The following is a 21,872-nucleotide window of genomic DNA, read 5'->3' on the forward strand; positions in this document are numbered from 1 at the left end:
GGCGCTCTAGAGGGGGTTGCGTGAGGCTTTGATTAGGAGTAGATTATAAATGGGGAGTATCCGGGGTGGGAGGGTATTTGGGGGGCGCCTTGTTCCATCTCCAGCCATATAATGTGGCCTCAGTCACTGACTGCTGGTTATTGTAGTGCGCTCTGGTTCCCCCCTATACTTCCCCTACAATCCTCCTTCCCTGATCTTCTATCTGTTTTCTCTCCGTGTCCTGAGCTCCGGCTGACGTCTGTCCCTGCAGTGAGTGCGATGTGAAATAGCTGCACCTGATATGGCGGCTGGTATTTATAGGGCTGTGACATCACTGGGGCGGCTGCTGATTGGCTGCACGCTTGGCATTATGGGGGATCCCGCATTCCCAGAGTTCCTGCCCCTTGTCCTAACGTGTGCAGCCGCCATTTTATAAGAAAATGAAATTTGATGCATCAAAGCGTGAGGAAATCCGGATTCTAGGCGAATCGAAGATCTCCTGAAATTTGGATCGAATTCCACTTCTGCAGAATCGATTCGCTCATCCCTATTTCTAACCACACCCACAATTTCTAACCACACCCACAATTTCTAACCACACCCACAATTTCTAACCAGGCTTGCACTCATTCTGCCGTACGCGATCACAGTCTAATACTCTTCTGGCAGTAGGACCCCCTGCCCCAATATGAATGACACCATGACGGCGTTCGATGCAATGACACAATACACACACGTATAAGATCAGCTCTGCACGATGGAGTTCCAGGCGTTTATTTCAGCAGAATCTTATTACTCTGAAGAAGGAACAGAAACAGGAGACCTGTCCAATGGCATCATCTTAACCTTCTTGTGCTCGGCCGCTCGTCTTCATCTAGGTGTAACCCCTCTTGTTGGGGCCATCTTGTTCAGAGACGTCGGCACTGCTCTGTGTCATGGTGACGGTGGTTGGCGGCTCCTGCTGGTCTTCAGAGATCTCGTCCTCTATGGTGATGTTGCAGTCGTTTATATAGACTGTACATTCTAACTGTTGAGGACGAGGAAGCTCCACGGATGGACTCATAAGTGCCCTCTCCCTCTTGTACATGTGCTTCTCCGTGTACTTGCAGCACTCCACACTGGACTGGTAACATAACAGCTTGTTCCGCACTTTTAACCCTTTATTTCGTTCCAGCTCACAATTCCGATGCTGTAAATAATGGTTGTGGCCGTTCCAACAACAGTTCAGGAGTTTGGGATATGGCTGGTAGATTTCGGCTGGGAAGAGAGAAGTTACTCAGGTAAATAGCAGTCTACAGTATATATACAGGGTGTCCCAAAAAAATGTATACACATTGTAGCAGCTGATAACTCAATTATTTTTTCTTTCTTTACAGACTGAACCCATTAAAGCGAGTGATGGCATACAGACTTGACTATGAAGAAAGGAAATTTATTCTAAGGCCGGGTTCACACGGAGTTACGTGCCGCGAGATTTGGCACGTAGACGCCGCGTGACCCTTTGCGTGCCGTACACGCTCCCATTCATTTCAATGGGAGCGGGGAGCGTATGCGCCGCGCTAGTTTGCGGCCGTGCATTTATTCACGGCCGCAAACTAGCGCGGCGCATACGCTCCCCGCTCCCATTGAAATGAATGGGAGCGTGTACGGCACGCAAAGGGTCACGCGGCGTCTACGTGCCAAATCTCGCGGCACGTAACTCCGTGTGAACCCGGCCTAAGATGGGTTAATGGGTTCAGTCTGTAAAGAAGGAATAAATAATTAGAGTATATAAATCCAGATGATGTGCGGGGGCGGTTTCTGCTGTGTCTAGATGATGTGCGGGGGCAGTATCTGTTATGTGTAGATGATGTGTGGGGGCGGTTTCTGTTATGTGTAGATGATGTGCGGGGGCAGTATCTGTTATGTGTAGATGATGTGTGGGGGTGGTTTCTGTTATGTGTAGATGATGTGCGGGGGCAGTATCTGTTATGTGTAGATGATGTGCGGGGGCAGTATCTGTTATGTGTAGATGATGTGCGGGGGTGGTTTCTGCTGTGTCTAGATGTGCGGGGGCAGTATCTGTTATGTGTAGATGATGTGTGGGGGTGGTTTCTGCTATGTCTAGATGATGTGCGGGGGCGGTATCTGTTATGTGTAGATGATGTGCGGGGGCGGTTTCTGCTGTGTCTAGATGTGCGGGGGCAGTATCTGTTATGTGTAAATGATGTGCGGGGGCAGTATCTGTTATGTGTAGATGATGTGCGGGGGCAGTATCTGTTATGTGTAGATGATGTGTGGGGGTGGTTTCTGCTATGTCTAGATGATGTGCGGGGGCAGTTTCTGTTATGTCTAGATGATGTGCGGGGGCAGTATCTGTTATGTGTAGATGATGTGCGGGGGCGGTTTCTGCTATGACTACATGATGTGCGGGGGCAGTATCTGTTATGTGTAGATGATGTGCGGGGGCGGTATCTGTTATGTGTAGATGATGCGCGGGGGCGGTATCTGTTATGTGTAGATGATGTGCAGGGGCGCTATCTGTTATGTGTAGATGGTATGCGGGGGCGGTATCTGTTATGTGTAGATGATGTGCAGGGGCGCTATCTGTTATGTGTAGATGGTATGCGGGGGCGGTATCTGTTATGTGTAGATGATGTGCGGGGGCGCTATCTGTTATGTGTAGATGATGTGCAGGGGCGGTTTCTGTTATGTCTAGACCTAGGAGCGGCTTTGACCTTCCTACTGTCTGGTCCTGTGAGGGGTGGTTATATAAGACCTGGAAGCAGGGATCACGGGGAGTGGAAAGCACAGGGACGATTGGGTCTCCATCCTAGTGAGTCCTGTGGAGCGGCTCCTCTGCAGTAGGGATCGGACCCCATGTTCATAACAAACCTGGGAATGGATTCCACCAGCAATACTAATGTGTGAGTAGTTGGCAAACTACGTGTGTGCTTGGATGTAACCACAACCATGGCAACACCTGCATGAGAGGAGAGAATGCGGTGACAGGTGATGGGTGAACAGGATAGTCGCTCCCCATGTTGTGTGGATTATGCAGTGTTTGAGCCTTTGCAATGTGTCATTGTGTGTCTCGGTGCCTGTACTAGAAGCCATGTCATACAGAGATTGGTGAGATGTTTGTGAGGAGGACTAAGAGACAAAGGTCCTGGGTTAGGTGACTAGATGGTGAATAACTGAGTTCAGTGCAGACTGGTGACTGTAGTGCCAGTGCCACATGTGAACTAGGTCCTTGGATTTCCTGTAGCCAGGGCAGAGACTGTGTTTGGTCTGTACATCAGATATTAGGTGGATGAGAAGGTGAGTAGCTAGCGATGTAAGAATAGAAGCCCCTGATAGATGTCTACGTAGTGTAGTACGTACCCCTGAACAGCTTGTTGCTCCTGAGATGTGGAGTAGATGGTCCAGGTCAGTGGTACTGAGTTAGATAGTTGGGAAAGTTGTTAGACCATATCCAGAGTGGTCACCTAATCCTCCATATAATCCATTAGATCACATGAGACTATCCTATCTGTCCGCTCTCCACCATATCCAGAGTACTCACCTAACCCTTTATATACTATATCACATCATATGAGGCTACCCTATCTGTCCGCTCTGGTATGGGTAACAGTCTGTGGTCTCCCCAATGGACTGCAGTCACCCCTTACCCAGTACCCCATGTTAGGAGGTAACACTGTAACATACTCATATTCTGGATTTGTATCTCGGTGAGCACAGATTGATCAGACTGTCGACGTCTTCTCCGGAGATCGGATTTATCTGGAAGAAGAAATATAAAATGTCTCCTGCACAGAATCCTTGTCTGGAGCGCTGCTCTGGAGCTGCACACATTCACTACATGATTATAGAGCTGCATGAAGCGGGATGTAAGAGGGGGAGCAGATAGTGCAGGGGACAAAGAACAGTCATGGCCATAAGTGTTGACACTCCTGAAATGTTTCCAGAAAATTAATCATTTGTCTCTTTCAGTTCTTATAATTCCACAGGTTTTGTTATTTTCGGGTTTATTTTATGCATTGGAACAACACAAAAAACTGAGAGAAAAAGGAAAATTGGATAGAATTTCACACAAAACTCCAAAACATGGGCTGGACACAATTTGGGTTAAATAACTTTGTTTCCAGCCTGTGATGTTGGTTCAGGCTGTCCTGTGGCAAGTAACAGGTGTAGGTGGTAGAAGAATCCCCCTGACACCGGTTACAAAAGATATAAGTAACAGGGGTGGGTAATATAAAAATCCTCCCTGACACCAGATACAAAGGATACAAGTAACAGGTGTGGGTAATATAAGAATCCTCTCTGACACCACATACAAAGGATACAAGTAACAGGTGTGGGCAATATAACCAGATACAAAGGAGAGAAGTCCTCTCAATCTGTACATTGTTTGTCTGTGTGCGCCTAAGCATGAAGAACAGAAAGAGTAGAAGAGTTTGAGGACCTGAAAACCAAAAGTGTGGAGAATATCAACAATCTCAAGGTTACAAGTCCATCTCCAGACATCTGTTCCTTTGTTCATGGTGCTCAACATAATCTAGGAGTTTCCACCCCATGGCCCTGTAGCGGATCTCCCTGGATGTGGACAGAAGAGAAGAACGGATCTGGAGCCGTCTGCAGAAGAGGCAACCCCAAATATAAGAGACCTGGAGCAAAAGAAAAGGGGCCTTAAATTTTACCTGAGAGGTGTAAGAAGCTTGTGGATGGGTATAGGGAGACCTTGAGCTCAGGGATTGTTTCCAAAGGATCAGCAAACAAATATTAAGCTGAGGAAGGGGAGGGGGATATTGTCCGGCTCATTTTTTGAGTTTTGGGTGAAATTATTTCATTTTTGACATTTTTATTCCTGTGTTTTTGTTCCAAAACACACAAAGGAAATAAACCTGAGAAAGAAAACCAGCAGAGTTATAAGAAATATCTGGGAGAAATTTCAGGGGTGTCAACACTTACAGCTAAGTGTATAGTGTAATATATAGACTGTATACTGAGATTAAAACATATTAATCTGCAGTGCATTCATTCTCCTCAGTACATATCCCTCACTGCAGTGCAGACATTACCGGGCTCATCCATCCTTATCCTCAGTACATATCCCTCACTGCAGTGCAGACATTACCGGGCTCATCCATCCTTATCCTCAGTACATATCCCTCACTGCAGTGCAGACATTACCGGGCTCATCCTCCTCAGTACATATGCCTCACTGCAGTGCAGACATTCCCGGGTTCATCCATCCTCCTCCTCTTCAGTACATATTCCTCACTGCATTGAAGACATTACCGGGCTCCTCTTCCTCCTCAGTACATATTCCTCACTGCAGTGCAGAAATTACCGGGCTCATTCTCTTCCTTCTCAGTACATATCCCTCAATGCAGTGCAGACATTACCAGCTCATCCTCTTCCTCCTCCTCCTCAGTACATATCTCTCACTGCAGTGCAGACATTACCGGGCTCATCCATCCTCCTCCTCTTCAGTACATATCCCTCACTGCAGTGCAGACATTACCGGGCTCATCCATCCTCCTCCTCAGTACATATCCCTCACTGCAGTGCAGAAATTACCGGGCTCATTCTCTTCCTTCTCAGTACATATCCCTCAATGCAGTGCAGACATTACCAGCTCATCCTCCTCCTCCTCCTCCTCAGTACATATCCCTCACTGCAGTGCAGACATTACCGGGCTCATCCATCCTCCTCCTCTTCAGTACATATCCCTCACTGCAGTGCAGACATTACCGGGCTCATCCATCCTCCTCCTCCTCAGTACATATCCCTCAACTGCAGTGCAGACATTCCCGGGCTCATCCATCCTCCTCAGTACATATCCCTCACTGCAGTGCAGACATTACCGGGCTGATCCATCCTCCTCCTCCTCAGTACATATCCCTCACTGCAGTGCAGACATTACCGGGCTCATCCATCCTCCTCCTCCTCAGTACATATCCCTCACTGCAGTGCAGACATTACCGGGCTCATCCATCCTCCTCCTCAGTACATATCCCTCACTGCGGTGCAGACATTACCGGGCTCATCCATCAGGGTCCAGGCCTCTCTGCTCACCGGGATTCTCGCCTCTTCCCTGAACACTTTGGATTCCACCATCAGATACACAAACTCTCCGGGGGAATCCTCCGCTGTAATCTACCACAGAGGGAACCAGAGTGAGATGAGGTACAAGTTCCGGAGACCCCGCACATCTCCCCCCCCCCCCCACTCACCGACAACTTCACTACTCCCTGGAAAAGGTTGTCAGGAGTCAGAGGCAGCAGTGCCGAGGAGAACATCGTCTTCTTATCTGGGTAACTGAGTAATGAAACCTTCACAGGGAAACCCTCCGACTGCTGGGGGGTCCGAATGACGACCGACTCCAGGACACCAAGTCTCCATGTTCCCGGGGCAGTCACGTGGGGGCTAGAAACATAGAAGACACATAGGATACATAATAAGTCACATGATTAGCACACTCCTCTCCTGAAATACTCTGTGCTGCTGGGGACTCTCACCCTGTGACCTCTTTATAAGATCAGCACTCTCTTCTCCTAAAATACTTTGTGCTGCTTTGAGGTCCCATATGATGAGTACACCCCATTCCTAATATACTCTGTGTTTCTGGGACTCCCTTCTCGTAAGATAATTAGCTCTCCTGACATACTCTGTGCTGCTGTGACCCCTGTTGTAGATCATGCAGTAGCCGTGGCGTTGTGCTTACATCAGTGGGTCTCCCCATCCGTCCCCGTACAGCAGGCACAGCAGAGGGATCTGCAGGAGGATCATCTCTGGAACTCACTGAGAAGTTTCTGGGCAGGGTTCACATTTATACTGAAGTTTGGAGTTAATTATTATTTGGCTTGATGTCGTATTACATCAGATTTCTGTCGAATTTTGGATTTTTGTGCCTCTGTGCAAAATGCTACTAACCCATGACATGGGACATGTAGTGCTATTTGCAAACAACCTATTATACAAAAGGAAAAGCTCTGTATATACAGTCATACATAGATACCTGTCAATCACAAAAAGAGACCGTTCCCAGCTTTTTACCTTTTCATATTTTTTTTTCGCGGTGCAGCATACAGCATAAGTAACATGTCACCTTTATTCTGCAGGTCGGTACGGTTACGGTGTGCAGCATACAGCATAAGTAACATGTCACCTTTATTCTGCGGGTCGGTACGGTTACGGCGTGCAGCCTACAGCATAAGTAACATGTCACCTAAATTCTGCGGGTCGGTACGGTTACGGCGTGTGGCCTACAGCATAAGTAACATGTTCCCTTTATTCTGCTGGTCGGTACGATTACGGCGATACCTCATTTATATTATATTTTTATGTGTTAGTCATTCTGCAGAACAAAAACACATTTGGGGACATAAATCAATAATTTTTGCATCACCATCTTCTGAGATGTGTAATGTTTTTATTTTTCGGTTCACAGAGTTGGTGAGAGCTTATTTTTTGCGGAACAACCTGTGCTTTTCATTGGTACTGTTTTGGGGGATGTATGACTTTTTGATCACTTTTTTTTAGCATTACAGCTGTTACATTAGCATTAGCTGTTACAGTGGGAGCCTGGCTGTCCGATACATCCGGGCTCCCGTGGTGATCGCACGGGCTCTGCTTCTGAGCCCGTGCGATCTCCATCACATACATGCACGTGGGAATGCGGGAACTAACCACATTCCCTGAAGTGCATGTACGTGAAATAGCGCAAAGGGGTTAAAGTCAGTTTAGATCATGAGACCAAGTACAATATTTATGGGCGCAAAATAACGCTGCGTATACGCTCTTAACTCCCATTGAAATCAATGGGATCTTTTTGAGCACTCAAACTCTGACACACCGTATACATGCCAGATCACGCTCCATTTCACATCGTGGGAACGCACCCTCAAAGTGACTTTTCCCATAGAGAAGCATTGACTAGGATTGAGGGACCTGCTTTTGTCTGTATTGTATTTAAACTACCTTTTTGCACTATTAAAATTAGAACTTGATACACTATCAGCTGTGTGTGTGTGGCTTCTCCAGGCCCAAAGGATGAGGTGTAGCTCATCCAGGCCTGTTATTTAATTTGGAGCTCTGCAACATACTCTATTATGAGGACCCCTTGATGTCCCTAACAAATTGGCGCTTCCAACGTGCGGCTTGAGAGATAAGGAGATGGTTTGCTGCTCCCCCGGATGACCAGTGATTACAGAAGTTCCTGGAACCACTGATCCAACAAAGTCAGCAGCTGCAGGTAAGAATTTTTTTCTTACCAGTCTGATCTGTGTTTCTAAGTACTTTTGTTTTCCTGTCCGATTGTGAGGTAAACACATATGTTCCTTATATAGATGTCTCAAGCTTTTTTGCAAAGAACCTAAGAGCAGTATGTTGTATGGGTGTTGCTAGATAGAAACTTGGGCTGAAATTGTTAGCTGATCTGTTGTGGTTATGCATTCATTGTATTCCTCATTTGGGTTCTGTGGAAATTAAGTAGTCACGTGACAAAAGGGACATAGTAATCCCTGGGATCCTCTATCTGACCTTGAATAGTCACTTTTGATTTAGATACAGTTGTATCTTGGAAAAAAAAGGGCAGGAAAAAGGCAGAGGGAAGGAGGATGTCCTCTAAACTGATCTTGAAAGTCACTTTTGAGTTAGATACAGCATATATAGTGTGTTGTATCTTGTGAAAAAAGGACAAGGAAGATACAGTGGGAAGTAGGAAAGCACGCAGAACAGAATGGGAGAAGTGCAGAGTCAGCCAGTATGGAAATCCGCCCAAGAGATAGTAGAAGAGAGAGAAGTAGAGCCGTGGGGAACAGCTGTAGCAAATTGTTGAAGTCAGGATGTTGTTGTACTGGACTCCTGAATAGTAGTCATTGGCAAGGAACTGACTCCACCCATAGAGGCTGGGTTCAGGATCAAAAATTAAGTAAGATATTGAATAGTTGGATAACATTAAGTAAAGGTATAGAAAAGAATGGTCACAGAAATATGGTATTAAGTGTTTGTATATTTTCCTTAGTGTAAGGAAATGTATAGTGAGCACCCACTCACAGTCCAGCTAAAGGGTTAATGTGGTCTGCATTGTGTTGTTAGCGCTATATGAGTGGTGACTAGATAAAGATATAGGGAGAAGGACTGGGAGAACTAATTGGATATAAAATGTGTAAAAGATTTGCTATAAGTTACAAAGAGGAATATATGCTCTGATTGAAGGTAGTAACAGAGCACAGAAGGGACAGTCTGCTGAAACATATTATGGCAGACCACTCACCAAGGTAGTAGACTTTAGGTGAAATCAGGTCTATAATGCTTTGAAAAACACCATGATTGTTGAAACATTTATTCAAGGAATCAGACCAAAAATGGCCGAAAAGATCAGAAGCTGCCTGCCTGTCCCTGATTGAAATCTGGATAATTCACAATGAAGGTCAGGCCCCTCCCCCATCTCCTATTGTCCTCTGTATCTCAACAGAGGTATACAGTATACAAGATTTGGTAGAAGTCAGCAAGGAGGGGGAGAGGAAGGAGAGATAGGGCAGGTGGCTACGTTGGCAGCTATAAGTGATAGATTGTAACATCACTGGTTTAATGTATGGACAATTATGAATATATGGTTTAATAATTTGTAACTGTATAGTGTAAGCTGTTTTCAGTCAATGACAGTATTTGACGTCTAAGTCTTGTGTAAGAGTATTGTGATGTGTTACAGTGGTAAAAACTTTGATTGGAATCTTGTAAAGGAAAGTGTTAAAAGTCTGGCAGTCGGCCCTTAAGGCAAACCTCAAATATAGTGTAAGAGGTTCTGAACATCTGTGGTAATTAGATGAGTGAGGTTTGCCATGGAAATATTCAAACTGCACAAAGAAGGTGGCAGGTGAAGTTCTGGAAGATTCAGGGCTATATCTCCAGGGTCCTCACTTATGTCTGGTAACTGTAACAGAACCTCAGCTGTGACAAGTGTTTCCCTCTGTTAGTATGTAACTAGAGATGAGCGAACACTAAAATGTTCGAGGTTCGAAATTCGATTCGAACAGCCGCTCAATGTTCGTGTGTTCGAACGGGTTTCGAACCCCATTATAGTCTATGGGGAACAGATACTCGTTAAGGGGGAAACCCAAATCCGTGTCTGGAGGGTCACCAAGTCCACTATGACACCCCAGGAAATGATGCCAACACCTCTGGAATGACACTGGGACAGCAGGGGAAGCATGTCTGGGGGCATCTAACACACCAAAGACCCTCTATTACCCCAACATCACAGCCTAACAACTACACACTTTACACATTCAAAAAAACCTCTATCAAAGTGGGAAAATACCTGGAAACCTTCTTTACTCCCCAAATGGATGGACACAAACCCCAATTTAAGCTCAACAAACAGTAACAACCACCCCTTTAAATCACGTTCCCCATGACAACCACAAATGGAATAGGCAATGGGAATTCCAAAAGCCCTCACCCTTAACTGTCATTTTGAGTGTGTGTGTGTGTGTGTGTGTGTGATGTGGTAAGACCTTCCAAAATTCACTTTTCTAGCCCTTAACATGAGCCCTTCCAAAGTTACAGGACCTTAAGCTGAGCTACCAGCAGAGATTGAGGCCCTTGGCATGAGTAGAGCCTTGCACCAGCAGTGTTTTTGGCACTTAGGGTGAGTTGAGCCTTGTACCAGCGTGTGTCCCTTAACATCAGGCGGGCCCTAAGTTCTGCGCTTTGCACAAAAGTTCCACATTAACTAGGCTGAATGGTACAAAGATTAGTAGGCCCGAGAACCAGAAACAGGTCTTGCAAGGGTTGTCGGATAACGCTTAAAGCACATTGTCCACCAGCCAGGCAGCCTCTACCTCCTCTTACCCAACAGTCTTGTCCTCCTTCCACCCAAAATTCCCAATCTTCCCAGAACAATAACCCCAACTGTCCCTGCTCCCCAGAGCTGTTCTCCCTTCCTTTGACTGTACCGCAACCTGCCCCTCCATTTCGCGATTCCACGGACCTAACAGACGAGTATCTGTGTCCAGATGCTCAAACACTAGAGTCTCCTCCATTCCATCTTCGGTCGATTTGGTGGCGGATGACCAGCAACCCACCCTCATCGACGACGATGAGACGCAGTTGCTGTCAGGGCAGCCAGTTGACATGCGCATTGTGCAGGAGGAGGAGGCGAGACAGGAGTTGGAAGAGGAGGTGGTGGACGACGAGGACACCGACCCCACCTGGACAAGGCGGATGTCAATCTGGGAAAGTAGTGTGGATGTTGAGGCAGGTGCAGCACCAAAAAGGGTAGCTAGAGGCAGAGACATGTCCAGAGGCAGAGGTCAGCTGCTTTGCCGAAGCCAGGCCAGACCCGGAATGTCCGAAGATGTTCCCTTTTGTACCCAGCCCAGAAAAACTCCCCCATCGAGGGCACGTTTCTTGAAGGTGTAGAGTTTTTTCAAGGAATGCGCCGAGGACAGATATAGTGTCGTCTACACAATTTGCCTCTCGAAATCGAGTAGGGGCCCTGAGAAGAGCAACCTGTCCACCACTTCAATGCACCAGCATTTGGAATCCAAGCAATGGAATCAGTGGCAGGCAGCAACGGCAGGACAAACGTCGCCCGCCGTTCATGTCACTGCCTCTGCTCACAGTGCTGGCGATGCACTCCAGAGGACGAGCCAGGACATCACTTCATCTGCCTCCGCCACTTTGTTGACTTCTCCCTCATCCTCCCCTGTTTCTGTCTTATCTCCTTCTCCTGCACCATCAGGCGCTTCTTTACAACAACCCACCATCTCTCAGACATTGGAGCTCCGGCAGAAATACACCGCTAACCACCCACGCAAGCCTAGAACGCCAACATCGCTAAACTGCTGGCCCAGGAGAGGTTGGCGTTCCGGCTTGTTGAAACTCCCGCCTTCCCGGACCTGATGGCAACTGTGGCACCTCACTATGCCGTCCCTAGCCGTCTCAACTTCTCCCGGTGTGGCGTCCCTGCCTTGCACCAGCACGTGTCACTCAACATCAGGTGGGCCCTTAGTTCCGCGCTTTGCTGCAAGGTCCACTTGACCACCGACACTTGGACAAGCGCCTGTGGTCAGGGATGCTGCAGTGCTTATCTTTAATGACAGGCAGGGTGAATGTGGTGGAATCTGTTCCCCGGGTGCAAACTGGGGTGGCCTATCTCCTCTCCCAGGCCAAAATTCATGGCAGGAGTAGACTGAAACCCTACGACGCTGCAACCTCCACCACAGCTACTAGCGGCAAATGCTAAAACACTGGTGTGGGGAGACGTCAGCAGGCGGTGCTGAAGCTCATCAGCTTGGGGGACAGACAGCACAGTGCCTCCGAGGTCAGGGATGCCATCCTGGCTGAGATGGCATTTTTTTTTTCCCTGCTACACCTGGGGCCTGGCATTTTTACGCCTGTGATAATGGCTGGAACCTGGTAGCGGCTCTGGAGCTTGCCAGCCTCCAACACGTTCCATGTTTGGCCCACGTCTAACCTAGTGGTGCAAAGTTTTTTAAAAACATACCCAAATGTACCAAAGCTACTGTTGAAAATGCGGCGCTTGTGCGCCCACTTTTGCAAGTGCACAGGAGTCGCTGCTAGCCTAAAAACACTCTAGCAAGGCCTACATCTGTCCAAACACAGGCTGTTGTCCGTCATTCACACACACTGAAACCCTACAATACCATATCTTGAGCAGGGTGTGTGAGCTGCACAGACCTTTGATGGAGTTCCATCTACAAAACCCAAGGGTTCCTCAAAGTCAGCTCCCAAAGTTTCTGCACCATGAGTTTCCAGGGGTGGCAGAGTTATGGCTAGGGGCAGAGGCATGGATAGGGATGATGTCTAGGGGCAAAAGCAGTGTGGATGTGGAGGCAAGCTAAGCAGGAAAAACTGGGGGTACAAGCTAAGGCATGGACTGGGGTGATGTCTAGGGGCAAAAGCAGTGTGGATGTGGAGGCAAGCTAAGCAGGAAAAACTGGGGGTACAAGCTAAGGCATGGACTGGGGTGATGTCTAGGGGCAAAAGCAGTGTGGATGTGGAGGCAAGCTAAGCAGGAAAAACTGGGGGTACAAGCTAAGGCATGGACTGGGGTGATGTCTAGGGGCAAAAGCAGTGTGGATGTGGAGGCAAGCTAAGCAGGAAAAACGGGGTACAAGCTAAGGCATGGACTGGGGTGATGTCTAGGGGCAAAAGCAGTGTGGATGTGGAGGCAAGCTAAGCAGGAAAAACTGGGGGTACAAGCTAAGGCATGGACTGGGGTGATGTCTAGGGGCAAAAGCAGTGTGGATGTGGAGGCAAGCTAAGCAGGAAAAACTGGGGGTACAAGCTAAGGCATGGACTGGGGTGATGTCTAGGGGCAAAAGCAGTGTGGATGTGGAGGCAAGCTAAGCAGGAAAAACTGGGGGTACAAGCTAAGGCATGGACTGGGGTGATGTCTAGGGGCAAAAGCAGTGTGGATGTGGAGGCAAGCTAAGCAGGAAAAACTGGGGGTACAAGCTAAGGCATGGACTGGGGTGATGTCTAGGGGCAAAAGCAGTGTGGATGTGGAGGCAAGCTAAGCAGGAAAAACTGGGGGTACAAGCTAAGGCATGGACTGGGGTGATGTCTAGGGGCAAAAGCAGTGTGGATGTGGAGGCAAGCTAAGCAGGAAAAACGGGGTACAAGCTAAGGCATGGACTGGGGTGATGTCTAGGGGCAAAAGCAGTGTGGATGTGGAGGCAAGCTAAGCAGGAAAAACTGGGGGTACAAGCTAAGGCATGGACTGGGGTGATGTCTAGGGGCAAAAGCAGTGTGGATGTGGAGGCAAGCTAAGCAGGAAAAACTGGGGGTACAAGCTAAGGCATGGACTGGGGTGATGTCTAGGGGCAAAAGCAGTGTGGATGTGGAGGCAAGCTAAGCAGGAAAAACTGGGGGTACAAGCTAAGGCATGGACTGGGGTGATGTCTAGGGGCAAAAGCAGTGTGGATGTGGAGGCAAGCTAAGCAGGAAAAACTGGGGGTACAAGCTAAGGCATGGACTGGGGTGATGTCTAGGGGCAAAAGCAGTGTGGATGTGGAGGCAAGCTAAGCAGGAAAAACTGGGGGTACAAGCTAAGGCATGGACTGGGGTGATGTCTAGGGGCAAAAGCAGTGTGGATGTGGAGGCAAGCTAAGCAGGAAAAACTGGGGGTACAAGCTAAGGCATGGACTGGGGTGATGTCTAGGGGCAAAAGCAGTGTGGATGTGGAGGCAAGCAAAGCAGGGAAAATGGTGGCTAGAGGCAAAGGGATGTCCATAGGCAGCAAGGGCAAAGATGCAAAACTCTCCCGTTTCAAGAATTTTCCTGACTTGTCTCCCCACAAAACATTCCTGGGAGGAGGGCTGAAACACCACCCTCCTCCTCCTCCGCTGTTAGATTGACCCCAGCTACGAGCTGAAAACGCTGCAACACTGGTGTGGGGAGACGTCAGCAGGCTGGGCTGAAGCTCATCAGCTTGGGAGACGGACAGCACACTGCCTCTGAGGTCAGGGATGCCATCCTGGATGAGATGGCAATTTGTTTATCCCCGCTGCCCCTGGGGCCAGGTTTTTTAGCTTGTTGGAGGGCTCTGGAGCTTGCCAGCCTCCAACACGTTCCATGCCTGGCCCACGTGTTCAATGTAGTGGTGCAATGATTTTTAAAAACATACCCCAAATTAGCTGAGCTAAGGGTGAAAGTGCGGCACTTGGACACCCACTTTCCCAAGTCTACAGTACCTGGAGCTAGCCGCAATACACTCCAGCAAGGCCTACATCTGCCTGAAGCACCTACTGTTGTGCGAGGTCACCACACGCTCTAACCCTAGATACCGTATGTTCAGCAGGGTGTGTGAGCAGCAGAGACCTTTGATGGAGTACCAGCTACAAAACCCAAGGGTTCCTCAGAGTCAGCTCCCTCACTTTCTGCACCATGGCTAGAGGCACAGGCATGGATAGGGGTGATGTGTAGGGGCAAAAGCAGTGTGGATGTGGAGGCAAGCTAAGCAGCAAAAACTGGGGGTACAAGCAGCCGGTGGCATCATCACTGACAAGCACAGCTGTCTGTCAGCTGACAGGCTGACTTTCACCAAAATGAACAGACAATGGATAGACTCATCATATACATGTCAGTTACATGACAAATTTAGTGCAATTTGCAAGTCCAAGATGGTTTGGAGATCTGCGGAGAGGAATCTCACCACCTCTTGCGGGTGCCATCATTTGGAAGGCAAGCCCTGGGCTCAGTGGGTGAGAGCAAACGCAGGATAATCGTCGTTTGGCCTGGCGGCCACTGCCTCTCCCACTGTTGACAGGGCTGGCGCTGCAGTCCAGACCAGCAGCCAGGACACCTCCACATCTGCCTCTGACACTTTGGGGAGTTCACCCTTATCCTCACCTTTTCCTGCCATTTCTCCTTTTGCCCGCGCCATCATGCGCCTCTTCCCAGCAACTCCCCATCTCCCAAGCCTTTCATTTCATGCTAAAGTACAGCGCAACCCACCCACATGCCCAAGGCTTCAACAGCCTCATCTCAAGAAATCTGGCCCAGGAGATGTTGGAATCCCGGCTGGGGGACACTCTGCCCTTTTTGGGCAGAGTGTCTACTGCGCCACCGCACTGTGCCGTCCACACCAGCACTTTCCCCCAAACATGAGGCGGTCCCTAAATTCAGCGCTTAGCCCTAAAGTTCCATGTGACCAGTTACGAATGGACAAGTGCATGCGGACAGGGACGCTACCTTTCAATTTGGGCACAGTGGTTGAATGTAGTTGAGGCGTGGACCGGGTCGCAAAATGTGGTGGCCTGACTTGTCTCCCCACACAACATTCCTGGGAGGAGGGCTGAAACACCACCCTCCTCCGCTGTTAAATTGACCCCAGCTACGAGCTGGAAACACTGCAACACTGGTGTGGGGAGACGTCAGCGGGCCGTGCTGAAGCTCATCAGCTTGGGGGCCAGACAGCACACTGCCTACAAAGTGAGTCATGCCATCCTCGATGAGACGGCAATGTGGTTTTTGCCACTGCACCTGGGCCCAGGCATGTTGTCATGTGTGATAATGGCCGTAACCTGGGATTGGCTCTGTAGCTTGGCAGCCTGCAACATATTCCATGCCTGGGCCACGTTTTTAACTCATTGCTGCTAATCTTTTGAAAAAGGTACCCCAATGTTCCTGAGCTACTGGTGAAAGTGTGGCGCTTGTGCGGATAGTTTTTAAAGTCTATAGTTGCTGCTGCTAGCCTCTATGCACTCCTACAACGCCTGTACCTGCTGGAACAACGGCTGTTGTGCGACGTCTCCACACTGCTGGCACTAAACATATCATGTGTTGAGCAGAGTGTGTGAGCAGCACAGACCTTTGATGTAGTTCCAACTCCAAAACCCTCGGGTTCGTCAAAGTCAACTCCCTCAGTTGCTCAACCATGAGTGGCCATGGGTGGCAGACTTATGTGAAATCCCATCCCATCCATTGCACTGGACACGAAACATTAGCATGCGCTCAGCACAACTTCGGATATGGCAGCTGCGTTAGCAGGGTGCAGGGTACAACACAGACCAGGCCCGAGCACCAGGAACAGGTGTTAGAAATACTGCAGCATCTGCCATTTCCTTCCAATTTTGGGGTTTTGGACCCGCCACCGACTTGTCTGGACCTAAGTGGGGATCATGAGACACAGTTGCCATCAAGGCAAGCTGTGGTCATGTGCGGTTTGCAGTAAGGGGGCAGTGCGCAATTGGAAGAGGAGTTGGTGGATGACGAGGCCACCGACCCCACATGGACAGGGGTGATGTCTAGGGGATAAAGCAGTGTAGATGTAGAGGGAAGCTAAATCAACAAAAAACCTGGGTAGAAGCAAAGGCATAAACTGGGGTGATGTTTAGGGGCTAAAGCAGTGTAGATGTGGAGGGAAGCTAATTCAACAAAAAAAAAGGGTAGAAGCAAAGGCATAAACTGGGGTGATGTTTAGGGGCTAAAGCAGTGTAGATGTGGAGGGAAGCTAATTCAACAAAAAAAACAGGGTAGAAACAAAGGCATAAACTGGGGTGATGTTTAGGGGTGAAAGCAGTGTAGATGTGGAGGGAAGCTAAGCAGCAAAAACAGTGGGTAGAAGCAAAGGCATGCAAAACTCTACCCTGTTGGAAGACTTATTCCTAGGTCTGGAACACGTTAATGGCCCCCCTGGACAAATTACTGCCACTCAGGGGCCTAGTGTCACCAGGAGGGACAAGTATAGGCGCATGTTGTGGGAATACCTGGCCGACACCAGCTCTGTCCTCTCCGATCCCTCTGTGCTCTACAGCCTACACTTATTTTCTCATCTTTTTTTCTGAACTGCACATCTCTTGCCTGCTTCCTTTGGGATCTTAGAAATGGTGGTCCACTTCCACAGATGGTAACTTCAATAGACAGTGTAACGGGAGTAGCTGAGGGATCGCTGTCTTAACCACTTTTTGGCACAAAATTAACTTCCAAAGCCAAATATGGTGCAAGTATATGATGCAAGGACACCTACACACCTATCTCTGACACATTGGGGAGTTCACCCTCATGCGCCCTTTTGGCCTGCACCATCATGCGCCTCTTCCCAGCCACTCCACATTTCCCAAGCTTTTCATTGCAGGCAGAAGTACAACACAACCCACCCCCATGCCCAAGCCTTTAACAGCCTCATCGATAAACTGCTGGCCCTGGAGATGTTGGTGTTTGTTTATGCTTCTGGAGACCCAGGCCTTCCGTCAGCAGATGGCAGCTGGGGCACCTCCCTATGCTGGGCCTAGCCGTTACTACTTCTCTTGGTGTGCTGTCCCTGCCTTGTGCCTGCATGTGTCCCATAACATCAGTCGGGCCCAGAGCTCTGCGCTTTGCTGCAAGGTCCACTTGACCACCGACACATGGACAAGCGCCTGTGGTCAGGGATGCTGCAGTGCTTATCTTTAATGACAGGCAGGGTGAATGTGGTGGAGTCTGTTCCCCGGGTGCAAACTGGGGTGGCCTATCTCCTCTCCCAGGCCATGGCAGGAGTAGACTGAAACCCTACGACGCTGCAACCTCCACCACAGCTACTAGCGGCAAACGCTAAAACACTGGAGTGGGGAGACGTCAGCAGGCGGTGCTGAAGCTCATCAGCTTGGGGGACAGACAGCACAGTGCCTCCGAGGTCAGGGATGCCATCCTGGCTGAGATGGCATTTTTTTTTCCCTGCTACACCTGGGGCCTGGCATTTTTGCGCCTGTGATAATGGCTGGAACCTGGTAGCAGATCTGGAGCTTGCCAGACTCAAACACGGTCCACGCATGGCCCACGTTTTCCAACTTGTTGGTGCCATGTTTCTTTGAAACCTACACCATTGTGCCTGATATACAGGTCAAAGTGGAGCCATTTTCGTAAGTGAGAACTAGCCTCTGCTAGGCAGAAAACATTCAGAGCACACTCCTCTCATCTTCGCACCGTTGGCTGGCGGAGGAAGACGAGGGGGTTGGAGTGGCATCTGATGTCCCTATCCCACACGAGGCTAGAGGGTGCACTTCAGTGCATCCCATTGCTTCACTACAAATGGTGTGAAGGGGAGTGGAAAATGGAGGAAATGGAGAGTGACCCTTACAGTTGGGGCCAGCAAAGGCATGCCAAGTAACACACTGGCACACATGGCTGACTTCATCTTGGGTTGCTTTTCAACACATATTTCACATCATGAAGAACAAATAATACTGGATTTTTACAAGCCTCGAACCCCGGTCTAGGTCTAATGTCTGTTCCTTTCTTATATTAGGGGAGAGGGAAAAAAAATTACTTCAGTGATACGTTTAGCGTACATAGACTGACTATTAATGTGTATCCCACTTAGTGTTGTTAGGGTTACACACCGTCACAACCTGGCTAAAGCTTCTATAGCTGTTAATAAAGTCAACATAACTTTACGGTATCCAAAAAGACAGCTGGTACCGACAGAGAGCAAGACAAATGTCAACCAAAGCTGTGAGCTCTGAACACCCACAGTGACTTTGGCGTCATCATCATTATAAGGGAGCGGGTGGTAATAAATAACTTGGCAGTGCCTAAAACCCAAAAAGCTTATACAACTATATTTACATTAAGATACACAAATGACACTTTTCAGTAGCATGTCATGAGACAAGCTGATAAGCTCTTCCTTTGTGCAGTGCTATTTGAAAGTTAAACGCTGCCTTTATTTTAATTCTGGAGAAGGTGCAGACATTAGATTTAGAACATGTTGTCTTCATTGTCCAAATCCTCTATATAGGTAACGTGTTTTTCGGGCCGAGCTGTCTGGGAACGAGCTGGTGCAGCACTGACAACCTGGGTGAATATGGCAAGAGCCTGAGATGTAGGGTGAATGAATCCCCAAATTATTTGTGGAATTCCCAGTGAGACAATGGCACTATCTACCAGTAGCAAAAATTGTGGGTGCACGTAACCCCCATATATTCTTTGAATTCCCAGTCAGACAATGGCACTATATACCAGTAGCAAAAATTGTGGGTGCACGTAACCCCAATATATTCTTTGAATTCCCAGTGAGACAGTGGCACTGTATAGCAGTAGCAAAAATTGTGGGTGCACGTAACCCCCATATATTCTTTGAATTCCCAGTCAGACAATGGCACTGTATACCAGTAGTAAAAATTGTGGGTGCACATAACCCCAATATAATCTTTGAATTCCCAGTGAGACAATGGCACTGTATAGCAGTAGCAAAAATTGTGGGTGCACGTAACCCCCATATATTCTTTGAATTCCCAGTGAGACAATGGCACTGTATAGCAGTAGCAAAAATTGTGGGTGCACGTAACCCCCATATATTCTTTGAATTCCCAGTCAGACAATGGCACTGTATACCAGTAGTAAAAATTGTGGGTGCACATAACCCCAATATATTCTTTGAATTCCCAGTGAGACAATGGCACTGTATAGCAGTAGCAAAAATTGTGGGTGCACGTAACCCCCATATATTCTTTGAATTCCCAGTCAGACAATGGCACTGTATAGCAGTAGCAAAAATTGTGGGTGCACGTAACCCCCATATATTCTTTGAATTCCCAGTCAGACAATGGCACTGTATACCAGTAGTAAAAATTGTGGGTGCACATAACCCCAATATAATCTTTGAATTCCCAGTGAGACAATGGCACTGTATACCAGTAGTAAAAATTGTGGGTGCACATAACCCCAATATAATCTTTGAATTCCCAGTCAGACAATGGCACTGTATAGCAGTAGCAAAAATTGTGGGTGCACGTAACCCCCATATATTCTTTGAATTCCCAGTCAGACAATGGCACTATATACCAGTAGTAAAAATTGTGGGTGCACATAACCCCAATATATTCTTTGAATTCCCAGTGAGACAATGGCACTGTATAGCAGTAGCAAAAATTGTGGGTGCACGTAACCCCAATATATTCTTTGAATTCCCAGTCAGACAATGGCACTGTATACCAGTAGTAAAAATTGTGGGTGCACGTAACCCCCATATATTCTTTGAATTCCCAGTCAGACAATGGCACTATATGGCAGTAGTAAAAATTGTGGGTGCACGTAACCCCCATATATTCTTTGAATTCCCAGTCAGACAATGGCACTGTATACCAGTAGTAAAAATTGTGGGTGCACATAACCCCAATATATTCTTTGAATTCCCAGTGAGACAATGGCACTGTATAGCAGTAGCAAAAATTGTGGGTGCACGTAACCCCCATATATTCTTTGAATTCCCAGTCAGACAATGGCACTGTATACCAGTAGTAAAAATTGTGGGTGTATATAGCCCCAATTCTATTGCTAGGGGACTTGCAGGGTATTTCTGAGGTGAAGGTGGGGGGGCACACCGTTGGAACGGGGATTTGGGGTGTATATATGGGGTATACGGGAATACACTGTCAGTGTGTTCCATTCAGGATCCTGGGAAAGCTGGGTTGCGGCGATTGAGCCCGTCAGTGCCACGTTACACTGACAAGCTTCTCCTTGGAATTGAAGTTATATGTAAGCCCAATATATTCTTTGAATTCCCAGTGAGACAATGGCACTATATGGCAGTAGCAAAAATAGTGGGTGTATATAGCCCCAATTCTATTGCTAGGGGACTTGCAGGGTATTTCTGGGGTGAAGGTGGGGGGGCACACCGTTGGAACGGGTATCGGGGGTATATATCGGGTATACGGGAATACACTGACAGTGTATTCCATTCAGGATCCTGGGAAAGCTGGGTTGCGGCGATTGAGCCCGTCAGTGCCACGTTACACTGACAAGCTTCTCCCTGGAATTTAGCTCTTATAAGAGCTGTTGGTTGTCTTCTCCTTCCTATCCTAGCCTGTCCCTGCCTACCCAGAATCTAACCCCTATCTAACTGGACGGAAACCTCCGTCCCCGGTGAATTGCAAGCTCAGAATGACGCGAAGCTGGGCGTCGCTGTTCTTTTAAATTAGAGGTCACATGTTTTCGGCAGCCAATGGGTTTTGCCTACTTTTTTCAACGTCACCGGTGTCGTAGTTCCTGTCCCACCTACCCTGCGCTGTTATTGGAGCAAAAAAGGCGCCAGGGAAGGTGGGAGGGGAATCGAGTAATGGCGCACTTTACCACGCGGTATTCGATTCGAACATGCCGAACAGCCTAATATCCGATCGAACATGAGTTCGATAGAACACTGTTCGCTCATCTCTATATGTAACCTATGGAGGATCCTTGGGCACAGATAGGAGCTTGGCCTTGTAATGTGACACTAGGGGGAACCATCTACCTCAGGGGAATGTTTCTAGGGGACACTTATTGTAGTGCACACCAGGTTACTAAGAGACGAGAGGTCCTGTGATGTGACACTAGGGGGAACCATCTACCTCAGGGGAGTGTTTCTAGGGGACACTTATTGTAGTGCACACCAGGTTACTAGGAGATGGGAGGTC

General features: G+C 48.2%; 1 protein-coding gene across 1 annotated transcript; it reads right to left on the reverse strand.

The window, feature by feature from the left end:
• Positions 1-4,463: 4,463 nt before the first annotated feature.
• On the reverse strand, positions 4,464-6,754 carry LOC142184757 (complement C5-like). The gene is made up of 4 exons (XM_075259819.1): positions 6,689-6,754; positions 6,198-6,390; positions 5,986-6,120; positions 4,464-4,625 (listed from the first exon to the last, which is right to left on the reverse strand). The coding sequence occupies exons 1-4, from the start codon at positions 6,751-6,753 to the stop codon at positions 4,464-4,466; spliced, it is 555 nt and encodes a 184-aa protein (XP_075115920.1). The 5' UTR covers position 6,754.
• Positions 6,755-21,872: the final 15,118 nt, after the last annotated feature.

The sequence above is a fragment of the Leptodactylus fuscus genome, chromosome 11 (genome assembly GCF_031893055.1).
Source record: "Leptodactylus fuscus isolate aLepFus1 chromosome 11, aLepFus1.hap2, whole genome shotgun sequence".
In the NCBI taxonomy this organism is placed as follows: domain Eukaryota; kingdom Metazoa; phylum Chordata; class Amphibia; order Anura; family Leptodactylidae; genus Leptodactylus; species Leptodactylus fuscus.

What these genes read in the sequence shown, in the direction of transcription:
- LOC142184757 (XM_075259819.1), bottom strand. Translation starts at nt 6,753, where the DNA reads ATGATCCTCCTGCAGATCCCTCTGCTGTGCCTGCTGTACGGGGACGGA. An exon ending in GGATGGGGAGACCCACTGAT is followed by an intron (nt 6,391 to 6,688) that starts GTAAGCACAACG and finishes CTATGTTTCTAG; the next exon opens with CCCCCACGTGACTGCCCCGG. An exon ending in CCGGTAATGTCTGCACCGCA is followed by an intron (nt 4,626 to 5,985) that starts GTGAGGGATATG and finishes CTTTTGCTCCAG; the next exon opens with GTCTCTTATATTTGGGGTTG.